This window comes from Gadus morhua, chromosome 12 (assembly GCF_902167405.1).
Source record: "Gadus morhua chromosome 12, gadMor3.0, whole genome shotgun sequence".
NCBI lineage: Eukaryota > Metazoa > Chordata > Actinopteri > Gadiformes > Gadidae > Gadus > Gadus morhua.
Genome location: NC_044059.1, coordinates 19,604,064 through 19,629,964, shown reverse-complemented (window position 1 = coordinate 19,629,964; position 25,901 = coordinate 19,604,064). Strand labels below are relative to the sequence as shown.

At 43.8% G+C, this 25,901-nt stretch overlaps 1 protein-coding gene across 2 annotated transcripts in view; it reads right to left on the bottom strand.

Annotated features, from left to right (window-relative positions):
• Nucleotides 1-6,585: 6,585 nt before the first annotated feature.
• Nucleotides 6,586-25,901, bottom strand: part of aspm (assembly factor for spindle microtubules) — a 62,242-nt gene continuing 42,926 nt past the window's right edge. For both annotated transcript variants that reach the window (XM_030371820.1, XM_030371821.1), the window contains 8 exons: nt 20,620-25,680; nt 20,281-20,430; nt 19,771-19,962; nt 13,383-13,575; nt 13,141-13,295; nt 11,606-11,782; nt 8,769-8,944; nt 6,586-6,854 (listed from right to left, as the gene is read on the bottom strand). In XM_030371820.1, coding sequence (XP_030227680.1) covers nt 6,752-6,854; nt 8,769-8,944; nt 11,606-11,782; nt 13,141-13,295; nt 13,383-13,575; nt 19,771-19,962; nt 20,281-20,430; nt 20,620-25,680 — 6,207 coding nt within the window. In that variant the 3' untranslated portion in view covers nt 6,586-6,751. The remainder of the gene's footprint in view (nt 6,855-8,768; nt 8,945-11,605; nt 11,783-13,140; nt 13,296-13,382; nt 13,576-19,770; nt 19,963-20,280; nt 20,431-20,619; nt 25,681-25,901) is intronic.

Here is a 25,901-nt window from a genome sequence, read left to right as displayed (position 1 = left end):
GGATAAGTAGGAAAGATTCTTACGTTTAAAACTCTCTGTAAGTAGGTTGGAAACGTCATTTTAAGCCTGTTTCTTATGCATGTTTATTGTGTATGCAACACATCTCCTGTCACCTATAACTGTTGGTTCAAAGGACTCAGTGTAAAAAGATTGGTAAAGTAAACATAAACCATGAACATACTCGTGCGTGCTGGCTTGAAGGGGACCATGATCCTGCCTGAAGTGTGAGTATGCTATGTGTAGCACAAACGGATTCAGGCAGCATGCCTCAAATCCAGGATGCTGCGTTAGGCACGTTACATCTGCTGGCCGCGAGGTGAGCTCCTCGACCAGCGACCAAAACTCGCTCACCTCCCTACAACACAAGCTCTCCACCACAGTTTCCATGGGACGACACCGCCCACACAGACACCTGCCAAACACAGCGACACAGACACGCTTACTAATCTCTCCCTCTCCCGGTAAGCGGTACCCTGACGGTTTCAATGACAATCAATCACGAGGAAAACTAGTTAGCACTATCAAAAATAATCACACTGTGACTGAAGGCATGACCAGCCCACTCGGCGTCGGCTACGTTTGCAAACAACATTTTCACCGGAGAAAGAGGTAAACGCTTAGAAATAAACACTAGGGGTTCACAGGTGGGACTGTCAAGCTAGCCCATATTTAGAAGAAATAGAAGACATAATATGCCTTCTATTTCTAGATCTTCTGACTAAGTTTAGGGTACTTATCTGAGCCAACGACATTATCACTGTCACTAGATATAAAGAAAACGTTGACTTTCACTCGATGCTATTCACTGACAGTAAAAAAAATGAAGTTGTTATTGTATGCACTGCTGTTGATAGACTAATAGCTCCAGCGCTCCTTGCTGCGTTTCTAAATGGTACCAACTCTCCAGTCATTCTCCTCTGACCATGCATTTATTTGTCTTTGACGGCCATCGGTTCTCGGTATTTCCTCATTTACCCTCTCACGTCTAACCGGTTCGAAATTATATGACTGTGGGCCATCATAAATGTTGACTGTGGGTCCAACTCTTCCTCATCCAAGTTATACGCCATAGTGCTAGTTCTAGTATGCGTCTACCTCGTGTGACGTCATCGCCGAATTGTGTAAAAAATAACCGTTTCTAACCAAAAACTACAAAAACTGGACTTTAACACCATTTTGGAGACATTTCTAACATTCTATGCATATTTTGAGTGCTTTATGTATACACATTAATCGAAACTTCCGGTTAACCTGCACCATGGGCTTTAAATAGCTACCTCTTTTGAATTGTCAACTGTCTGTATTGTATCAGGAACTTTATGATGCATATACTGATATTTATTTGTATATGCACAGAGGCGGCGCCAGGGTAGGGCTTGGTTGGGCTATAGCCCAATCAAGAATTGTGTTAGCCCTACCGTTAGCCCTACCATAAAACAACCAAGAAAAGTGCGGAGTCCAACAGCGCCCCCACGTCGTAACGGCATTCAGGCAGCTGCAATGACAACTGTCACTGATCTGGGTTCATTAAGAGTCGGCCTCCAGCATCCGCCGTTATTATTAATCAACATGGACTGTGCTGTCCTGAGATCAGTGGGGAACCTGTCAGTCACTCCTGTGAGCGCGCTTTTAGTGTATGCTCGACACAGAGACAGTTTGGTTGAAATTTGAATTATCTTTGTTAGAAGCTACCTGGCTGTAGTAGTTAGCGTTAGTGGCTTACAGTCATGTTATTAAGTTAACATTAGTAAGCTGGTCAAAATTTATCATGGATAAATTTGTTTTTAAACGTCGTCGGACGGAAGAACAGATGGCGGTGGCGGGCGTTTTGGATAAAACTACGGACACACCGTTGACACCTGCGGGGGAAGACGACCACTCAGGTCCCGCGTCTCCCATGTGCCAGGCTCGGCCGGACAAAGATGAGCAAGAAGAAGAGGAGATGGAGCAGCAGGAGGAAGAGGACGAGGAAAGGGGCTGGCATGGTCAGCCACAGCCAACCACTGCCGGCATGGACACTGGCCATGATGCTAATGCTACCACTGACATTAGCAAACGACCTGGAGATGGACCGCAGCGCCCTATCAGGAAAAATTACCCTTCAAGGCTAATAGGTAACCAGCAGAGATCTTTCAATGCTACCTGGTTTGACACATACAGCTGGCTTGAATATTCAGTTGAGATGGACACAACTTTCTGCTTCGCCTGCCGACATTTTTTGGGTGGTGGTGGGCACCGGTTCCATTCAGAGCCGGCCTTTTCTAATGGATACAAGAACTGGAAACACGCAACAGCAGCCCTTAAAAAACACAACGCAAGTGCGGCACACAAGTTCGCCATGGAGGCATGGGCTGAATTTAAACTGGCAACGACAGATGGCTCGAGATTAGGAAACATGATAGATGCGGGTCATTCAAAAATCGTAAAGGAAAACAGAGAGTATATGAGGGCTGTGGTTATGTCCCTACGTTACACTGCATGCCAAGGTATTGCTCAGCGAGGTCACCGAGAGAATGCAGAGTCAGAAAATAAGGGCAACTTTGTGGAGCCGCTGAACTTAATTGGTGAATTTGATCAGACAGTAGCAAAGAAACTGAAGGATAATCCAAGAAATGCTAAATACACACATAAAGACATTCAAAACGAGATTTTTGAGATTATGGCTGACATGGTCAGAAACGAAATAAGTGAAGAAACCCGAGAAGCAGAACATTTCGCCCTAATGGTTGACGAAAGCAAAGATATCCGTAAAACTGAACAGATTTCCATTGTTGTGCTGTATTTAAAAGGAGACAATTTGCGTGAGGAATTCCTACACTTCGCGCATGCAGATGGCCTGGACGCCGACTCGCTCCTGAGAAGCATACAACAGACTCTATCACAGTGTAATATTGACAAAAACATGTGTGTCGGACAGTGTTATGATGGCGCTGCAGTTATGTCGGGCTCCAAAAGTGGCGTTCAGCAGAAATTCAAAAAGGATGTGCCACAAGATGTGCCATCATAACACATTGTCATGCGCACAGGTTAAACCTCGTTTTGGTTGATGTGGTCCGCAATGTTGAAGCGGCAGCAGAGTTTTTTGAAACTATACAAATGTTGTACAACTTTTTCTCCAACTCTGTCGCCCATGATCTGTTCATCAAGAAACAGAGAGAGATTGAATCAGTGACACAGCCCGTTGAACTGAAGAGCCTATCCGACACACGCTGGGCATGTCAATATGCGGCATTGGTGGCAATCCGAAAGTCACTGCCTGCAATACGGGCGACACTTCTGGATATCATGTCTCAGCCTAATGCGCGGAGGAAAACGGAGGCCAGGGCTGTGAATGGACTTGTTGATGAACAGTTTGTCCTGCGTCTCACGCTTTTCGAGGAGCTATTCCGGGTCACAAAATTCATGTCTGACCAGCTCCAATCTCCCACTCTTGAGCTTTCGTCCACAATAGACTTATCAGAGTCAGTCATAGCGACATTGTCAGACAAACGCGCAGAAGAGTCGTGGATTGACATTCGGGACAGAGCAGCGGACCTGTGCACCAAAGCCGGTGTGAGCCAGGACGGGACATGCGAAAAGAGATGGACACAGCCTCCTCGAATTCTTCAGGAGTTTGTTGTCGAGGCCCCAGTTGAGCGCACACCTGTTACAACTTCAGATGCGCAGCGCACACATTTGTATTACCCAGTAATTGACAGACTTGTGGGTGAAATGAGAAGACGTTTCTCAACCGAGGCCGGAGGTGTTTTAACTGGAGTCTCGGCACTCAGCCCCAAACATGCGTCTTTCCTAGACAAGAAATGTCTGCAGCCCATGGCGCAGTTCTATTGAGTGACTGAGGAAAACCTGACAGCAGAGCTACACCAAATTCAGCGTCTGCTGGAAAGAAAGAAAGCACAGGGACATGTAGTGAATGACACTTTGGAATTTCTCGCTTTAATGCGACCTTACCGGGATGCTTTTGTGGATTTATACAGACTCATCTGTATTTCACTGACCCTGCCCGTGACCTCTGCTTCGTGCGAACGCAGTTTCTCCTGCCTCCGTCGGATTAAGAACTATCTACGGAACAGCAGCGGTGATACCCGAAACAGCAACTTGGCGCTGCTGTCCATCAACAAACAAAGGACAAAGACTTTGGATGTTCAGCGCATCATCGACATCTTTGCCTCCAATCACAAAAACCGGCGGATTGTACTCATTTGAAAATCTCAACCTGGTGAGCTTCAATATTGTTTTTGGAAACTTTAGTGACGTTTTGCGTGTTGTCCGCGTGATGTTCCTTCCTTGCTGCTGTCTTGTTTCTTGATTAGCATATTAAATTAGTTGGAGATGTGTTTTGACTCTTGGCTGTTGTGTGGTAGTATTGTGTTTTGTTTAATTGGGTGATCTGTGTGTCAAAGAAAATAAATAAATCTTATATTGGTCTCATCGCCTTCTATATCTGCCAAATTTTCAGTCGGATCTACCGGCTGTGCTGTTAACGTAACTACAGTATTAACATAACTAGCGTCTCTCTCTCTCTCTGTCTCTCTGTCTGTGCGCGCGCGTGTGCGTCACGCGTGTGTCTAGCTGTGGGAGGGTGTTGTTTTATTGAATATATATTAACATTGAAATTCTGGCATTGATTTGAGCCCCACGGCTGTATGGGTTAGCCCCACCGTAGTTGAACCACAAAAAATACTCTGGCGCCGCCACTGTATATGCACAGCGTAATTATATATATTTTTATCTTGGTAGACGACCGATTGCCTGCTGGTTTGTTAGCTCGACTTCACCATGTGAATGTATCTGCACCAACAATTACGAAGTTCAGTAGTGAATCTAACTTTTATTTAGTTAGTTATTTATGTTGGATTACTAGGATCATTTAGGTTGATTTAAGGACGGGTTTTATGATGCATTAGCTAGTAGAAATAACAGTGTGTTTGTTTTAATTATATCCTGGAAAGGGTGATGTTCAGCACATGAAGCCCTACAGATGCCGCCGCTTCAACAATGCTGATTATGATGGGCGGTGAATTTAACCTGTATGGCTTTTTCGTTTTAACTTCTTGTTGACTGAATTGTTTCTCTTTCTTAGTGCCAAATTGATTCTTTTTTGTTTTACAAGAGCCCTCTCTGCTCTCCTTCTCATTCATTTTTCCTTTTCTAGTTGCCTTAGAATAGGCAACTAGAGGTCCTCCACAGTCGCCCCATCAGTCCCTGGCAGTCTTGTCCCTGGAGCAGCTGTCCCTGGATCACCTGCCCCTGAATCACCTGCCCCTGGCAAAGTGGCCTCTTGATTGCTCTCTCTGTCTCCTGTCATGTCCTTTTCATCACTCTTGAAATCCACCTCAATTTCTCCCTCAATCTCTGTAACAATTACAAGGTAATGTTGCCGTTATATGTATTTTGCCTTTGCATTTGCAACTACTGTCATCTCCAATGTAAGGCAATGTAAGAAGATTCATTAAAACGAAACATTTCTGTAATGTGAATTAAATCGTCTGCCACAATCAGAAACCAATAAAATGTATAAATGGATCTACCGGCAATTGTTAATTGGGTAGAAATGTGTCGGTTATCTACATTGTGTGCAAATCCTCAGAGAATTCCTGACTTCTGGTGTTTTTTTTAAACTGAATGTACAAATATGAATTATGTAATCTCATTAGGAGTGTAGTCTATCCTTGAACTATTGTTAGCTGCATGGATCATACCGAAGTTTAATTTGGCGCAATATGTGTGGTCCGTTGCACTTGGTTCTGGAGGCACCCTCACAGAAGGGGGTTTCCTCCTTCGGCTTAGGGCGATGAATGAAAACTGTTGGGACTGCATCGGGCCTCAGCTTCAACATCCCTTCTCTTTTTGTGGCAGTGAATTGGTCATCTTCAAAGTGTACCTGTAGGTAGGCTTGTAAGATCAGTTTCTGATCAGTTTTTGACTGTTGCTGACCCCTGTCACTTGTAAGTTTTGACGGCTGACCATTGCCATCCATTTCTTCCTGCACTCTTGGTCCTTGGAAGCCATACATGTGGAAACCCTTCTCGGACCGATTGGAGCATCCAAACGCTGCACAGCCAACCATGGTATGACCATTGATCTAAAAAACAATTTTTAATTTGCTCAGGGCTATTATAAGTGTTGTAATGGCATAAAGTATAGTATATTTGCAACGTTATATGTTAATGGTTTGCCCTAAGTATATAGTGTTCCCTGCTGTGTCCATTGTTGAATCTGTTCACACAATCGCACTCATTTGTTCTTGTTGTCACACATTGTTTAATAAAAAAAAAACACTTTCATTCATCCAAGCGTAATGAGTTGTTATTCTTTAATATATTCGTTCAGAATATATTATCGATTAACAAGGGATTTCATTACTAGTATCCAATGTCCAGATAACTATGACATGTACTTACAGGCAAACCTGTTTTCTGGCCAACCAATATAAAAGAGAAAAATACGTGACTGTTGCTTCACCATGCATCGTCGAACTACGGCAAGACTGCTATTGCAAAAACATTACGTTACAAGTTGACCACTAGAGGTCTCCCGTTCTCCAAATAAACATCAGAACAGCACAAATACAAAGGCGAAAACTACTTGAAAAAGCCGTCAACTTTATTATGTAAACAATGAGAAAACACAATAAGAAAGAAAATATATAGATGATATAAAACATGAAAATATTTTTCTTACAAAAGTTTTTTGTTACGATGGAAAATGCACACAGGAAACATAAAAAACAAAAATTTCAACATTATTTTTATAAAACAATTGAAAAAGTATCTGCTACCATTTTAATGGCGCCGAGTGGGTCCACAATGTCTCGGAGCTTATCCTTTTGTAGAACCCAGTCTGGTGCAAATCTGTAATAAAATGAATAGTTCAGTGGTGATCATGAGGTTTAACTACATTGCAGGATCAGATGTATTTAGCCCCTTGAGACTAATATAAGAATAAGTGACAAAACATCACAGTCCTTTGACGTTTTGTTCTGTCCCAAGACAGAACTCAAAAAAATCTTGGTCCATTACCATAAATCTTTAACTAAGAGGTCACTAGCAGGGGGACCACGGTCCGGGTCCGGACCCAGAAGCCTTCCCATACGGACCCGGACCCGTTATGATATAAAAACGTATATTTTGACGGGGGAAGCTTCTGTAGTCTTTGATACTGATACATGATACTACTCAGCCAATCAAGTCTGTGCATTCCAGGTGGTAAACATTGCAACTCGGTGAAGACAGATAGCGAGTTAGAGGCATGAAAAGACAGCAGAGAGAAAAAGAAAAGAAAGTGAGAGAGAAATGGAGAGATGCAGAAGAGTGAGAGATGTAGATGAGTGAGTCCGAGAAAGGGAGCGATACAGACAAGAGACAGGCGAAAGGGAGAGTTACAGACGAGTGAGAGAGAAATGGAGAGATGCAGACGAGTGAGAGATACAGATGAGGGAGACAGAGAAAGGGAGAGATACAGACGAGTGACGCAGAGAAAGGGAGGGATACAGACGAGTAACACAAAGAAAGTGAGAGATACAGACGAGTGACACAGAAAGGGAGAGATACAGACGAGTGACACAGAGAAATTGAGAGATGCAGACGAGGGAGAGATACAGACGAGGGAGAGATACAGACGAGTGAGACGGAGAAAGGGAGAGATCCATACAAGTACGACGGAGAAAGGGAGAGTTACAGACGAGCGAGAGATACAAACGAGTGACATGGAGGAGGAAGAGATACAAAGGAGTTAGACGGAGAAAAGGAGAGATACAGAGGAGTGACAGACAAGGATAATAAAAAGCGTGTTAAACGCCATTTTGATCAAACATATCCACTCAAATCTGAAGTGAGATCACAAAAAGTAAGTAGTCTCAGAGCCCAATATGACCAGTCCACCAGGATTCTGAGCCACACTTTCACTACACTCATATTTAGAAACAAAATGGCATAGATATCTTTGTTGAAGATAATTTAAGTCTTTATACTAGGGATCTACCAATATGGATTTTATAGGGCCGATACCGATTTTCTTTCATCAGCCTTAGCCGATAACCGATACGCAAATACCGATTTACTTGAGCTGATATTTGGAGCCGATACTACCCTCAAAATTCAGAGTTCTCGCGAGAGCACAATTTGAATTTGCTCAGCGAGTCACTCTGGGAACGAGCAATATACTTGTGTATATTCTGTGCCTCTCCTGGCCCAGAACATTAATCAATCATATCGATGTATCAATATAGGCGGGCCAAAAGCGTTGCTGTTGTACCGACCGGCTACAGCAAGAGTCTTATCTATTGGTTAGCTCCACTGGTCTGGATACGTAACCCTTTGTATTCTTCTTTTTGGTCGTAGTGTTATCCAATGTGTGTTATCCAGTGATATTTTCAAATGCATACTTGGTGCCATCCCTCGAGTTGGGCCATTTTCATTACTCGTTGCCAGACCCTACAGCTTTCTAGATGTGGGTCTGGATTTCCAGGCTAAGCCTCCCTCAATTGACGTCATAAAAATGACACAATGATGATAACAAATGTTAGAATGTCTCAATAAAAAATTAAAAATGTATTGAACTGTCGGTAAGTCATGCCGAAAAAAATAAGGAAATAAATAAAATCGGCCGATACGATACACGTAAAAAACGCAAATATCAGCCCGATATATCGTTCGACCACAACTTTATACCATGTTAAAAAAAAGTATGTTGTTGAAGTTCATATCAAACATTAACCCTTTAAGGTTAGAGGGTCTTAAACAGAAGCTGTGTGTGGGTTTGTGTACCTTCGCACTGGCCGGGATTTCCGAGGCGTGGGTTGGGCCAAGAAGCTGCTGCTACTGCCGGCAGAGTTCATCTTATGCTTGATGATGGTTCTCTCCGTATCCATTTTATACTTTCGGGCCGTGAGACGGTAGACGCTACGGATCCTGTCCAAGGCCTTGGGGAGCTTGCTGACCTCCTGAAAGAAAGAATTGAACATCATGCCGACATAATTATTTGTGATGGAATGTTTCTCAACTTAAAACTCTTGACACAAAGCACCAAAATGATAATTATGTCTCATCACTCATTCATGTTGAACACAAACTAAAACTTGATAATCACTTGGAAGTGATAGACCTGAATACAAATTTGTATGTGCAATTGCAACTAGGCCTACAGCTTGTTTGAAAACCCAACAGCAAACGAAACCAATCATCTCAGATAAAGGTTTGATTTGGTCCTCCTATGGAAAACATGCGTCCTCCGTAATGACAGGAGCAAAAACTGAAAAAAAAAAAGAATAGGAATAAGAGGTCTGTCAGAGTGGCCTATGAGTGGCTCTCATTTTTTTTTGCCAACCATGCAGAAGTTTCCAAACCAACAGATAATTGCAAAAGTTAAATAAACATTTTGCAAGAATGATCGGTTAACAAGCACCTCAACCTTAAAGACTAACTCTCTGATTGCCCCTTTTGCCAGTGTTCTATATTGGCTAACTGTCTCCGCAGCTATACCAACGATAAATGACGGTGCCATGACAGGAGGGTTTCGCTGAGGTCGATAAGCATTTATTTTGTCTTTGAGACATTGAGTTGCATATACGAGTCAACACACCAGTTGATGAAATTCAAGCACAAATATCAAAAGGTTTCAAAACACACCCCTTCTGTGTTACTATAGAACAGTGCCTCAGACAAAGTGTCATTAAAGGGGTAGTTCGGAATTATGGACATAGGGCCTAGCCTTGGTGTTCTTTATCATTGGAGACAGTTTAACACATTTCCTTCAGTCCTTCTAGTTGCAGAGTTTGCTTGTGCTAGGCTAGCGCACGGCAATGGGAAATACTAGCCTGCTAATAAAACAGTCTTACCCACTCCGCAGTACACCCGAGGCAAATCAACTATAATGCCAGACGGTCGATGTAAATGTCTGTGTTGATAGAATAATGTTAGAAATAAAACCAACCTTGCATTGCATTTTGAGGGACTTGCTGTGTCTCAGCAGCAGTGTTATATTCCTGGTAGTAGGCTACGGCAGCGGCGGACTGATACCTAGGTTAAATTCCGCTGCTGCTGAGAAAGTAGTCCCTCAAAATACGATGATTCATGCGATGCGAGACAAAATCTAGCGATGTTGCTGCGGCATCCTCTACCCCCTTCCTTGATTGATACATAAATTGGAGTGGGACAATTACGCTGGCCATTAAACTCTTCCTGATGTTTCGTTCTAAACCTTTCATAACTAATGAGGTAATCGCCACAGGGCCGATTATCTTTCAGCAGCTTTGTTGAATGGAACAACAATGGATTTCTTTCGATAACATGGTAACTTTATTCTATGATAAAGAATAAAGTTCCACAAAGGAACCAAGCTGTTTTTAGGCAGAAGTCAGTCACTCATGATTTTGAAAGACTTTGAAAGTCATGAGTGACTTTCATGAGAAAGTCATGAGTGAGGGTAGGCTAAGCTGTGGGTCGGCTTAGCTCAGGAGGTAGGGCAGTTGTCTTGTAACCGAAAGGTGGCCAGTTCAATCCTCAGTTCCTCCTAGCTGAGTGTTGATGTGTCCCTGATCAAGACACTTAACCCTAACTGCTCCTGACGAGCTCGCTGTCAACTTGCATGGTTGACTCTGTTGCGGTGTGCTGATGATGAAACGATGAAACGATGACGTCTTTTATCTAAATTAAATTAACACAAGCTAGCTAGACTACGATACACTTTAAACACTCGGTTTACTTGCTAAATTCGATAAAACAATTAAATACAATACAAATATAAACTGCGATACACATTAAACACTCAGTTTACTAACTAAATTTGTTAAAACAATTAAATACAATACAAATATAAACTACAAAACACTATAAACACTCAGTTTACCAGCTAAATTCAATACAATACAAATATAAAGTAAAAAAAAGTTATCTGTATTATGTTATTTCGTCTTGATGAGCGCAAATGTTTTTTGAAACCTGCCTGGCAACGGACAATCGTGTCGATCGATGTCGTAGTGTTTCGACGTGGATTACGTAGGCGGTACAATCTTTGCCCCCGGTACCATTTTGGTGTGACCGTGCCATTGCATAAGATGTATAGGCCTCCTTTATGTTCCCAAACCAAAAGTCCACTTGTCCCACTCTTGTTAGATAGCTAGCAACCTGGTAGCTCTAACAAAGGGGCTTCTTAAGACTACAATTGTTCAAATCAGTTATTATAAAATGCAGGGCATCAGAGGAAAGGCTTTGGAAATGGTGCGCCAGTTAAACGTTTGAAGATGATCCATCTGCCCTGTTGGCTGTAGAATGACTAGAAATACTTGCGGCAATTAAGGTGGATGAGACATCCATGATGACTTGATGTCGTTAAAACAGTTAGAAGCAAAAACAACATTCACACCACGGATGGTTAAAAAACAAAATAAAAAAAGCGATCACTGCTTGTCGCCTCAACAGGTGCAGGGCAAGTCCTTCACAGTAAGTTCACAGTAAAAGGCCCAACTGGCCCTTGGTAAGGTAGGCAAGTAACCACTCATCAAAGCATACCCCCTACGTACATGCTTTCATAGACAAACAGTGGCAAGAGATACTGGACAATATTGTAGGATAAGTTGCTTCAATTAAATCTCTCTCTCACTGACCAGAGCCCGATGGCGGTCCTGAAGTAAGAGGGCTAGGAGGAAGCAGGCCTTGGTGAAGATGCTGCCCCCTTTGTCCGCCACCTTGTCCCCTGCCTTCTCGCGGTACCGTTGCAGCAAGTCCAACAGCGTCTCCACAGAGTTCTCCACCAAGTAAACCGCTGCTACAGTCTTGTGGTACTGATGATGTACCCCAAAGGGAGGCGGGGAACAAAGCGTAGGGAATATTTTAGTAGAAAATTAAGGAGGACTGATTTGTCAAAAGTATCATCTCATGTGGCATACAATCTTTTTCAACTTTTAGAATGCATTGGGGCATAACGGTTAAACTTTTAGAATGTATTTTATAATGGGGCAGAACGGCTCCACTTTTAGAGTGTTTTTTGTAATGGGTTGCAACGGTTCAACCATTATAAGGTATTTTATAATGGGCGCAATGATTCCCGTCAAGTAAACGTTCCGTAGGGGATGACGCACACTATTTTAGTTTGAAACCATGCAGTTCGGGATGGATTGAAATACGAAAAATAAACAAAAATGAATAAAAGACCCCTGATTCTTTTGGGGCGCATTTTGGAGTCTAAACTATTTTGATAGAGATGGCACGATACAACCTTTTTCCGATATGATACCGATCGTGGAATCTTAGCGATCAGATTTACCAATGTTTAATTCTTATTTTCCCTTACTACTGTCGTGGCAACCCAACACGGAAGTGATGGCTGCGATAATGTTGGATATACAAATTGCTTTGGCCCATGTCAAACTGTATATTGTGTATATAGCAAATAATAAAATTGGCAATCTAAATTTTCGGTGCGTTCCTGGATTATTCATGAAGATGATGCGATTGCCAACATATGTGTGTGTAGCCGAATACGCCGGTTAGACAGTACGACTACTATGAATACTGAGAAATTAAGTGTACAATATGTGGTTGCGCCAATTATCTCTACAAAATATAAATACTATTGTATTATATCTCTTTCGCAGATCAGATCAGCTTATCCCTAATTATATTATAAACAGTGATACCTTATATGAGCGGGACTTTATTATACCCACACCCAGAAACAATGATGTCTATCGACCGCATTAGTGATTGCGGTGCTGATTTATCACTGGGAAGTGGAGAACATGTAGGTTTCTGCGAATCCGATGACAAAAAAAGTGACAGATAAATCAGGGAGCGTCCTCAACAAGCATTATACCAGCAGGAGAAACCTATGGAACCGATTATCATGCCAGCATCCAAACTCGAGGCTGATAATCAAGTGTATTTCTACAGTCTACTTTGTGTTTATTTGAAATCTTTACAGCCAACTCTTTACAGTTTACTACTGCTGGTCGATTTTGTGTTTATGCATTTACTGACCCCTGCCTCAAGCGACATGATTCGTCTAAATAAAGCAAAACATCCCGTTTACCTAGATTTGAGCTTGCCAGCCATTTAACTTTACATATTATTCTAGAGTCTGATTTGTGAGACTAGTGACGGCCTACAAAGACATTGGTTTGGTTATGATCGCTTGTTTTACCTTGGAGAGGTTGAGGAGGATCTGGATGGAGAAGGTGATGACATCCATACACGGGACGCTGCGATTGCAGCTGCGGATGAGGGAAAAGATGACCTGTGTTGCGCCGCTCTCGACCAGACGCTCACAGCACTCTGGGGACAGGCGAGTTGCCGTCTCTGTAGAGCGAGACACAAATACACAGTTGTTGTCATTGTTGGAAGTGTCAATTTGCCAATGAGGATGAGGGCGGGTAAGTGCCTTACCTAGGTTTTTTAAGGCCTCCAAGATGTAGGAGAAGTGCCTATACCGAAGGAGGTATTCCAGGGCAGACGCTGTCTTGTTGCCCAGCTTGTCCTCCTCTCGGACGCCGGCAGAGACCTTGTGCAGGCGCTGCCTGGCGGCCACCACCTTAGGGACATCTCTCAGCTTGCGGGAGCGGTGCCCTCTCCACAGTGCCTAAAGAGGGTGTAGAAGTACTCTGATATTGATAACGGCACAACCCAAACACCTGGAGAAATGTTGAATGTTTAAACCTGACCATGAACATTTTATTGCCCAGGTGCTGATCCTTGCATGGAAATTCAGAGGACCCCAGCTTGTACGGACAATTTATACTGCTTTCAAAATGCATTTGTTTAATACCTTGAATAGTCATGTTGTCTCACATCTTTATAGCCATGGACCATGCAAAATAACTTCCGAAAGGAATATTCTTCCGTTAGAAAGTTATTTCAAATAAATTTAAAAATTGCATTCGGACATGGACCCCTTGATTGTTATATTTGCTTCACTGCAATGTAGCCATTCAAAGTAGTGTAGAGTAGGGATGGGCCGATGATCGATTCTATTGACTATCGACGATAGATGGATTCCATCGTCGATCGTCTGAAGGTGCCGATGAAGAGGCGTTTAGTTTTTTTTGTGACTTTTTTTTTTTACTGCCAGAAAAACAGCGCTGTGGTGTGCTGTGCGTGGTGGCTAATTTTAGAGCTTAAAAAGCCCTGCAAATTGTAATTGAAGTTAGCGTCACTGTAGCGCTGACCTGACGTATTCCCTCACTGCTACAAGAGGGGAGGGGCTCGAAACCTACCGGTCTGCTCGCACGGCGAAATGACATCACACTCCGCTGCATCTCACCCTGAAAAACTGATGGTCGCTCATCTATGTGTATGTGTCTATGTCTGTGTATGTGTTTATGACAATGGTGGAGCCATTACGTGTGTATCTAAGCCGCTTCTGACACTTCTGATCCGATTAGATTTCTAAACGGAATAGAACTATTCCTATCATGCAATCCGAACATATGGCATTTACAAAAGTGGTAAGCGTACGTCCTTATGTCTCGCCCACAACCGTTATGTTGGTCTGGACTTATACGATAAGGGATACATTATATTATACTTTATCCCGCTTATTACACGGCTCCTTGCCTAAACAACAATAGCCTTTCACAATTGAGACAAACCGACTGTTTCATCATGACAGCACCGCCGGCACCGACGTTTCGAAACTTAAATCAGCGGAGGTTCACACTGGTCAGAGGGGAAGACCATCCTTATCGTTCTTTTAGGAAAAAATAGGAAAAAAAAACTGCAATTTTATAATGTGATAAATCAGTGACCCCCCCGTCGATAGTATCGACTATCAGCGATCGCTAGGGGGCCCAATCGGACGATGGAAGGTTGTAGACCAACCTTAGTGTAGAGACTTGTTCTACGCCCCTTAGTAAAAGTAGTGAAAATGTACTGCTGATGCCGATGTGCAGATGTATTACAAAAAGGTGGCAGGATAATGTGGTGGACAAGGATTTCAGAATTGCAGCCTAAAGTTTGTGGATCAAGATCACCCTACAATCTCCTAATAAATCCATCAATAAATAATTCACTGTCATACGCTTTGGATGAAAGTCTGGCATAGTGTAGGTTCTAGTGGTGTAACCAGGGCCGTGTCTAACGAATGGGCTGACCGGGCTGTATCCCCAGGCCTCGCCGCTAGGGGGGCCTCCGGTCGCTGAAGGTCAAATGATAAAAATCCATAAAAAAAAAATTAAAAAGACGAGCGAAAATGCCGGGCCAAAAGGTGTGAAAGTGGAAGAACCAGAACCAGAGACGTCGCAGAACCCGACAAAGTCGTTTGTGATTCATAATATCGTCTGGAGGCGCACACAATATGTTATATGATATAGATATCTATGTATTATATGATATTATTTAGATATAGAGCTCCAGGACTGTAACGCAAGTGTTGTACACTTCCTTGTTATTTGGATAACCGTTCTGCTGTTGGTGTGATGGCGCATAACACGTCGCCGGACTCTCGTCTCTGGTATTTCTACAACGAGACTCGTATTGGGGGTTATCTCAGCCAAGGTTGAGAATGAATTGGGGGGAAGGAACTTTGGCTTTGACTCCCTCAAGAACATGAACCACGACATGGAGGAGAAAGGGATTGTTGGCGGCGAATGTCTCCCGCTTGAGCCCCGCTGAGGGACCACCGCCGGAGGCGGAGGTGCATAAGCGCTACCCGGCAAAGATCCCTTTCTCCTCCTTGTCGTGGTTCATGTTCTTGAGGGAGTCAAAGCCAAAGTTCCTTCCCCCCGATTCATTCTCAACCTTGGCTGAGATAACCCCCAATACGAGTCTCGTTGTAGAAATACCAGAGACGAGAGTCCGACGCGTTATGCGCCATCACACCAACAGCAGAACGGTTATCCAAATAACAAGGAAGTGTACAACACTTGCGTTACATTCCTGGAGCTCTATATCTAAATAATATCATATAATACATAGATATCTATATCATATAACATATTGTGTGTGCCTCCAGACGATATTATGAATCACAAACGACTTTGTCGGGTTCTGCGACGTCTCTGGTTCTTCCACTTTCACATCAACCTGAAGTCGACTGAACCACGCGCTGCCTGCTGCCGGGCGATGGTGCTTCGCGGCAACCGGCGGCATGTCGCAGTTCATGTACTTCAGCGAGTCCAACCAAAGTTCCTTTCCCCCAATTCCTTCTCAACCATGGCTCAGATAACCCCCACGACAGTCTCGTTGTGGAAACACAAGACACGTCAAAGAACCGACAAGAAACACTTGCGTTACAGTGTGTGTATTCACACACACACATGTGGCGCTCGCACGGTCGAGTCTCATTGGCGGGCCAACGTCTCTGGGCGGGCCAGGCAGAGTAAGGGGAGGAGCTGAGATTCCTGATGACGTCATGAAGAACAGACATTCCAAATCAGCGCGCTTGAGCCTCCGTTTTTTCAAAGGCGAGCAGAACAGCTAGTGCTAGTTTTACACAAAACGCAAGTTTTAGCCACTGGGGGACCATAGGCAGGCTAGGGGAACTCATATTTATGTTAGAAAACCTCACAAAGTGAGATTTTCATGTCATGGAACCTTTAATAGCCTACAATAGGCCCTACATTGTTTTATAGTTTTTGATGAGTTTACAAAAACAGGATGCATTTCTATAAATTAAGTAACTTTCAAAAAACAGTTCATTTATGTTGTCTGGGCCTAACTTGCTGTACTTGATAGCAAATGCATTGTAGGGCCTATTACTTTTTCTGTAATGATTTGCCAAAGTCACCAAATCACCAATTTCATACTTTCTTTTTTCCTACATTTTCAAGTAGGCCAATTCAGATACATTTTGTTTCCCCATCCTCATTCTGTCAGCTTTGTCAACACTACTGCAATTATAATAAAGCTACCCTTGAATTGAAATGAATTTAATTGAATTGAAATCATATTACCAGTTCACTTTAATATAGTCTGTCATAGATTGGTAGGCCTACTGTGTACGCTGATGTGTCAGTGGGTTTGTGTGAGGTCATGCGTCAGAACATCATGATATGAAGGGCCTCACCCGGGTAATTAGCCCCGGGCCTCAGAAAGTGTTAATCCGGCCCTGGGTGTAACGGTACACAAAAGTCACGGTTCGGTATGTACCTTGGTTTTGAAGTCACGGTACGGTACAGTTCATAGTTAAGGGGAACATTTTTAAAAACTGCTTGTTTGTCACAACGGAGAATGGCCGTAGATCAGCAGCAATGAAAACAAAAATAGACTTGGTTATGGCGTTTGCCCGTTCTGAATTCCCAGACAGGGGTTGTTGAAATAGTGTCTTGAGCTGGGTTTGCACAGCTCATTTTTTTTTCACAGCAACGGTGAGAGTAACACCTGAGGTGCGTTCAAGTTCAGCGAACATAGGCGAACGTTCTCAACGAACGCGTTGACATTAAACAATTAATTTTGAACGATTTTTTAACACCGTTCTAAACAAACTGTAAACGAAAAAAATAGATACGAAGGCCATGGTATTAGCGGCAGCCTCCATGTTAATGGAAGAGTTTACAGAAGAGGGTTTGAAAGTGGTAGACCTCGTTGAAAGCCTACTGCAGACAACCAGTACGTAAAATTCAAGAATAGAGGGCTACGTCACCAAAGTTGTACCCACTTACTGCGATATAACGTTCAAATCGCATTTTAGGATACAAAAGACAACAGTTGAAGTAAGGGTGTAGATAGGCTATATGAAACGTTTTATCTATTGCTTTCTGTGTAGGAAAGGAGTAAATGATTTCAATATAGTTTAGTTTAATGCCATGGCAACGAATGTCACGTAGCCGAAGTGTTTGTGGAGAACTACCTCTTCAGACAGTTTGCCTATGTTCGTAAATGTTTGCTTGCTTATGTTCGTTTAACGGAAAATGTTTAAAATCGTTCGCGAACGTTCGCCTATGTTTGCGATTCTGAACGCACCTCTGGATGGTGCCTTTTCAAATGTGTGTGCATGTTAAACTGCTGTACGTAGACACAGAGAGCCCTCTCTGTAGCCGGAGAGCCTGTCGGAGACCCTCTCTGGAGCTTACGTGCACATCCAATATTTTTTAATTATCCGTCGACGCAACGGAGACGGCAAGGGCTGTGATTGGTCCTCTAACAAAATAATTTCTTTGCACCTTCGACTTTGCACCTTATTTACTTTGTAAAATGGATTTGGGATATGCTTTGCATGATAACGAGTAGGAACGTTCGATTTGGAGCACAAAAAACGCATCTAGACGCATTCTTCAGTTGGCCGATTCTATCAAAACGCTATAAACTTGGAACAATAGGGGCATGTGGTAAAAACTAAATCGCCATTTTAAACCACTAAAAAGGCTAAAAGTAGCCCGACACTTCTTTGGTACTAAAACGGGTGAACTACTGATGATATTGTGTGTATAGAATGTCCTTTTTAATAAAAATACTGTACACTTACAAAGTTATCAAATCTTCGTTTTATATGTTAAGACCCTTACTACCAAAGAAGTGTCAGCCTACTTTTAGCCTTTTAAGTGGTTTAAAATAGCAATTTAGTTTTTACCTTAACAAATGCCCCCATCGTTCCAAGTTTATAGCCTTTTGGTAGAATCGGCTTAAAACAGCCAACTTAAGAATGCGTCTATACAGGCTTATTTGCTCCCAAACTAACATTCCAACTCTTTATCATAATAAAAATATCCCAGATCCATTTTACACCGGATTTGTCCGTTAAGGACCAATAAAACAAAACAAAACAAGCGTTTACATTCGCCATATGAACGCTACGTACACCACATTTACGCAACGCGGCCCACCTCTGTAACCACCCAGAAGTGCCTGTACCGTGACGGTTCGGTACAAATACGTATATCGTTACACCCCTAGTAGGTTCCCAACCTTTTTCTATACAAGACCCACGCCTCATCTCAAAAGTGAACGCTGGCAGCGGAGAAAACGACGGAACCAAACCAAACCCCATTATCAAAAGAAGCCATACTGAAGCTACGAGGTATACCAATTAGAGCCCGACCGATAAATCGGCAGGCCGATAATATCGGCCGATATTAGGCATTTTTCAAACTATTCGGTATCGGCATTTATAATGGCCGATAAATGAATATAAAAAAGAAAAAAGAAAAAAAGGTTTGTCCACCAGAGGGCGCTCCAACAACCAAACCCGCTGATTCAGCCAGAGTTAGGCAGAGTGAATGACGGAGATCGACGGAGATCATCGGTGTTGTTAATTTGTGCAAGTATGTTCATGGTAAGTTGGCAACTGTCACGAGACATACATTGCTTGAATAACAATTAAAAGAACATCCCCATCAATTCTCTAAAGTCGATAAGCATGACTTAATTCATGACTACCATGTCCAGTTTTGCTGTTACGTGTTAGCTGAGAGTGAAAATGATTTAAAGGATAACTACAAATAACCAATGTTAGGGAAATGTGTTTGTTTTGTTGCGCGTTTCTGGATTTTTTTTAATATATATATATATATATATATATATATATATATATATATATATATATATATATATATATATCGGCCGATATATCGGCATGTCGGATTTTTTTATCACAAAATATTCGTATCGGTATCGGCCTTAAAAATTCTATATCGGTCGGGCTCTAATACCAATGATGCATTATATCAGAATCAAATATTTTTGTGAATCAATTTTGGTAACCCACGTACATATGCCTAGGTTGGGAATCATTGTCATTAACTACCAAACAATCACAGAATTTCAACCGGGCTTGATGAAATCTGAAGTAAAGCAGGCTTGCAGTAAATGATCCATGCTTATTCAACAACAACCGTGGTACCTGAGCCTTGATGACGCCCTGCAGAACCTTCTGCTGGCGTCTGAGCAGAAGGAACCTCCTGTACTCGTGCTGGATGACAGAGGCAGCACGATGGCGGCGGGCCAGCCAGCGCCGGGCCATCCTCTGAACAGTGACAACATTCCTCCTCTCTTCCAAATATCGTCTCCTCTGCTGCCACGCCCTTACCCACCGCTATTTATTCCCCAGGAAGGAACATTTGGGTTAGATAAAACATTTGAAAATGTTGGAATAGAAACGTTGCACTTGATTCTGCTTTAATGTTGGTTAATATAACCCAATTAAAAAGAAAGAACATCAATCCAAACAGATCTTCTCTCAGATAAATCTTCATGCAGTTTGATGCAGAATTCTAAGGCAATTTTAACTAAATTGTAAAATCATGTCACCTGTCCTTTCAATTTACATTTTGTGCGTCTTAAGATAAAGTTTAATCTTTGTTGTTACAGCTGGCTGTAACGAAAATGGGACAAAGCCCTCATCTTTCTGTACCTGGATGGCGATGACCGAATGGATCTCTTTCTTGGCGGACTGCAGAGCCCAGTGGGCTCGTAGGGCTCTCTGGATCTTCATGGCACTGATGTGATGCAATGCTGCTGCAATAAAACGCAGCCTTTTCTCTGCCTTAGCAGCCTCCAGCAACTGCAGCAGAGACAAGTTTCAACAAAACAGACACTTCCATTAAGACTAGACATACGTTTTGCATAAAAAAATGATTTTTTCTCACAACGATTAGAATGACTGGACTGAGCAGGATATTGATTGTACTTCTGCTAATGCATGACTCATTTCAGTTTTAACATTAATCATAATTATGCGAGCCAAGTGTACCTGCCGCCTTGCGATCCAGCCTCGGAAGTGCGTCTGAAGTATCACGGCAGCTCTTCTATTGCGCATGTAGTGCTGCTTCTTTGCTTTGGCTAGCCACACTGCCCGCAGGATCCTTTGCAGAGTCATGGCTGCGTCCCTCAGACGCTGGAAAGCAAGTCTCTGGACCAAGCTCCGCCAGTGGGACTGGATCAGGGTGGCAGCATGATTCTGCTCATTGATGGATCTTCGGATTAAATGACCTCTAAATGCAGCTTGGAGGACGATGGCAGCCTGTTTGACCTTGAGGAAGTGTCCTCTGTCAGCTCTCTGGAGAACACAGGACCTGTAGTATTGCTGGATGATGATGGTAGAGAGCTGCATTGCCTTGAATTTGACCTGCTCCCTGCGCTTCCTAAATGAGGCCTGGATCATTGTGGCCGCTTGATGTTGATGGGAAATCGCCTTTCGGACCCGCTGGCCTCTGTAAGCTGCCTGTAGCAAGATCACAGCCCTTCTTATTTGCTGATAATGCTGTAACTGATGTTTGGCAGTCAAATTGGCCCTAAACCGTCGCTGAAGAGTGAGAGCTGATGATTTCAGGGTGAGATAGCTTTTGCATTTACAATGGGCTCTGTAAGCTTGCTGAATAACACTGGCAGCCTTGTGCATTCGTCTCACAGCCTGCCGTGCTATCATTCCACGGAAGGCAGCTTGCAGGGTGATAATCGCCCTTCTTATATGTTGATAGTGCTTCATCTCCAAACTCTGCATTCTTTGAGACCTAAATCTCTGCTGTAAAACGCAGGCTGCCCAGCGGAGTCTTCTGAAGCATGATTGCTGTTTGTACCTTCTGTAGTTTGCCTGAATGACAGTCGTAGCACTTTGCATCTTGGAAATGTTCATCCTTACACAATGACCTCTGTAGGATGCTTGGAGGACGATGGCAGACTGTTTGACCTTGAGGAAGTGTCCTCTGTCAGCTCTCTGGAGAACACAGGACCTGTAGTATTGCTGGATGATGATGGTAGACAGCTGCATTGCCTTGAATTTGACCTGCTCCCTGTGCTTCCTAAATGAGGCCTGGATCATTGTGGCCGCTTGATGTTGATGGGAAATCGCCTTTCGGACCCGCTGGCCTCTGTAAGCTGCCTGTAGCAAGATCACAGCCCTTCTTATTTGCTGATAATGCTGTAACTGATGTTTGGCAGTCAAATTGGCCCTAAACCGTCGCTGAAGAGTGAGAGCTGATGATTTCAGGGTGAGATAGCTTTTGCATTTACAATGGGCTCTGTAAGCTTGCTGAATAACACTGGCAGCCTGGTGCATTCGTCTCACAGCCTGCCGTGCTATCATTCCACGGAAGGCAGCTTGCAGGGTGATAATCGCTCTTCTTATATGTTGATAGTGCTTCATCTCCAAACTCTGCATTCTTTGAGACCTAAATCTCTGCTGTAAAACGCAGGCTGCCAAGCGGAGTCTTCTGAAGCATGATTGCTGTTTGTACCTTCTGTAGTTTGCCTGAATGACAGTCGTAGCACTTTGCATCTTGGAAATGTTCATCCTTACACAATGACCTCTGTAGGCAGCTTGGAGGACGATGGCAGACTGTTTGACCTTGAGGAAGTGTCCTCTGTCAGCTCTCTGGAGAACACAGGACCTGTAGTATTGCTGGATGATGATGGTAGACAGCTGCATTGCCTTGAATTTGACCTGCTCCCTGTGCTTCCTAAATGAGGCCTGGATCATTGTGGCCGCTTGATGTTGATGGGAAATCGCCTTTCGGACCCGCTGGCCTCTGTAAGCTGCCTGTAGCAAGATCACAGCCCTTCTTATTTGCTGATAATGCTGTAACTGATGTTTGGCAGTCAAATTGGCCCTAAACCGTCGCTGAAGAGTGAGAGCTGATGATTTCAGGGTGAGATAGCTTTTGCATTTACAATGGGCTCTGTAAGCTTGCTGAATAACACTGGCAGCCTGGTGCATTCGTCTCACAGCCTGCCGTGCTATCATTCCACGGAAGGCAGCTTGCAGGGTGATAATCACTCTTCTTATATGTTGATAGTGCTTCATCTCCAAACTCTGCATTCTTTGAGACCTAAATCTCTGCTGTAAAACGCAGGCTGCCCAGCGGAGTCTTCTGAAGCATGATTGCTGTTTGTACCTTCTGTAGTTTGCCTGAATGACAGTTGTAGCACTTTGCATCTTGGAAATGTTCATCCTTACACAATGACCTCTGTAGGCAGCTTGGAGGACGATGGCAGACTGTTTGACCTTGAGGAAGTGTCCTCTGTCAGCTCTCAGAAGAGTAAATGACCTGTAGTATCTCTGGATGATGATGGTAGAGAGCCGCATAGCCTTGAATTTGACTTGCTCCCTGTGCTTCCTAAATGAGGCCTGGATCACTGTTGCAGCTCGATGTTGGCGGATAATCGTTTTTCTGGCTTGTTGGCCTCTGCAAGCTACCTGGAGCAAGATAGCAGCCCTGCGTATTTGCTGATACTTCTGCAATTGATGTTTTGCAACCAAATTGGCCCTGAAACGTTGCTGCAGCTTTATGGCTGAGGATTTCAGGGCAAGATACACTCTACGTTCACAATGGGCTCTGTATGCTTGTTGGATAGTATTGGCGGCCTGGTGCATTTGGTTTGTATTTCTCCTTGACACCATCCCTCGAAAAGCAGCTTGAAGGACGATGGCAGACTGTTTGACCTTAAGGAAGTGTCCCCTGTCAGCTCTCTTAAGAATCAATGACCTGTAATTCCTCTGGAGTATGATGGTAGAGAGCCGCATAGCCTTGAATTTGACTTGCTCCCTGTGCTTCCTAAATGAGGCCTGGATCACTGTTGCAGCTCGATGTTGGCGGGAAATCTCTTTTCTAGCTTGTTGGCCTCTGTAAGCTGCCTGGAGCAAGATCACACTCCTCCTTATTTGTTGATAATGCTGCAACTGATGTTTGGCAGCCAAATTGGCCCTGAAGCATCGCTGAAGAGTAAGAGCTGATGATTTCAGGGTAAGATAGCATTTGCGTTCACAATGGGCTCTGTAAGCTTGCTGAATAGCACTGGCAGCCTGGTGCATTCTTCTCACAAGCCGCCGGATATTCATTCCACGGAAGGCCGCTTGCAGCACAACCGCAGCATTTTTCTGTGCATTAAGAGTCAATATCTTCTCTCTCATCTTCTTGTTATTCTTGTAGCGGCACTGCACTGTGGTTGTGGCCCAGTGAAGATTCTTGTAGTACGTTCTCTGTCGCAACATGCGGAAATAGGACTGGATTTTGACAGCTGCCCTATGCAGCAGCTGCAGATGCTGTCTATCCTTCATTCCTCTGTAGGCTGCCTGCAAGGAAATGGCAGCTCTGCGCCTCAACAAGTACTCTGAACGAATTTCTCTTGTCTGTACTACTGCTCGATATGTCCTCTGGAAGAGCAAAGCTGTAGCCTTGATGACCAGGAAGTGCCTTCTGTCCCGAGATGCTTGAAACCATCTCTGAATGATTGTGGCGGCTCGTTGCATTTTTGAAAGCTTTTGCCGGACCATATGAGCACGGTAGCCAGCCTGGAAAATCACAGCGGCAGATCTCATAGCCATGTATCTTTGTGCCTGCTGAATCCCAAGTCTTTGTGCCCTGTAGCGCTCCTGTAGAATTATGGCGGCACACCTGGTGGCGAGATACGCCATACGTACTGTGTACATTCTGAAATGAGCTTGTATGGCCGTGGCAGCGGTGTGCTGCTTTCTCAGCCCTCTTCTAACTCGAGACCCCCTGTAGGTGGCTTGAATGTTTATAGCGGCCTGCCGTTGCTGCCGGTACTCAAACTGTTGAACTCTGCCCTCTATTAGTGCCCTGTACCGACTTTGGACAATAATTGTTGCACTTTGAAGGAGCAAATATCGCTTCCGGCAAATCAACATTCTTCCAACAGACTGAATGAGCGTGGCCGCACGGTGCTTTCTGTCCAGCTGCATCCTTACTTTCATACCCCGAAAGTTGGCTTGGAGGGTAATGGCAGCCGCTTTCAGCTGAAGGTATTCTGCCCTCTGTAATTTTCTCCCCATGCAAGCTCTGAAATGATATTGTAAGACTACAGCTGCCAATTTAGTTGACCTATACAGTTCCTGTGCTCTGTGTCTCCGGTAGCTGGCTTGAATAAGTGTTGCGTATTCATGCAGCCTCTCAAGCCTCTTCCTATCTGCCCTCCCTCTCCATACTCTTTGAATGACGACTGCTGAGCCCTTGAGGGCCTTATACTCCTCCCTCGTCTTGTGGGCCAAAATCATTGCCCTATACCATTGCTGGATGACTGTCGTGGCTGTTTTCAGAGCCAGGAAGCGCCTTTCAGCAGCAAACCTCCTGAAAGCTGCCTGGATTACAGTTGCTGCAGAGCACTTTTTTCTCAAAAACCCACGTGCTGTGTTCCCGCGATGCAATGCCTGTATGGTAATGGCAGCATGCTTCAGTGTTAAAAAGCTCTGCCTTTCCAAGTTTCTTTTCACACAGGCACGGAACCAACGCTGCACAATAACTGCAGCTAGTCTCTTCTTGGCCAGGTGCTTTCTGACTGCGTGCCCTCTGAATGCACTTTGGATTACAAGGGTTGAGCGCTGCTGGAGCATCAATGTCTGCAAGTGGCTCCTCTGGGCACGACCTCTGAAGAGAGCCTGGATTAAAACTGCACTTGTCCTGAGGGTCAAGAATTGACGGACACACCTGAGCATCCTGTACCAAGACTGTATCTTCAGGGCGGAAGCTGATCTTTGGGTCTCTTTTTCCAAGTGCCATTTCCGAAATGCTGCTTGGATTACTATAGCTGCTCTACGTTTCCGAGCCAATCTCAGGGCTCTCCATCTCCGGAAACCTCTCTGTATTTTAACTGCTGCGGTTCTCAGTGATATGTACTTTCCTCGCTCTCTTCGCGCCATGGCCCAAGCACGCGTGTATGTCTGGATGAGTGTCGTAGCCAAGTGAATCTTGCAGTAGGAAATTGCCGCCCTCCTCATACGCCATTGTGCCTGGACAATAACAACATGATATCGAAGGCACTGGTAGGATCTCTTTGCAGAGTACATTTTCCACCGAGCCTGTATGTAGAAAAGAAGGATTTCAAAAAGCTGTTTATATTTGCAGGGGATATAACAGAAGCCTGTTTCTCAGTGTCAGGTATATGCATTTGACCTAATATATACAATTGTTTTGTTTGAGGCCTTCAACGGGCCGTGTATAATTGTACATGCATAAATCATTTTTAATTGGCACTATATGAACAGGTTGTAATGAGAACTTCCCAGAGATTCTGTTGGGT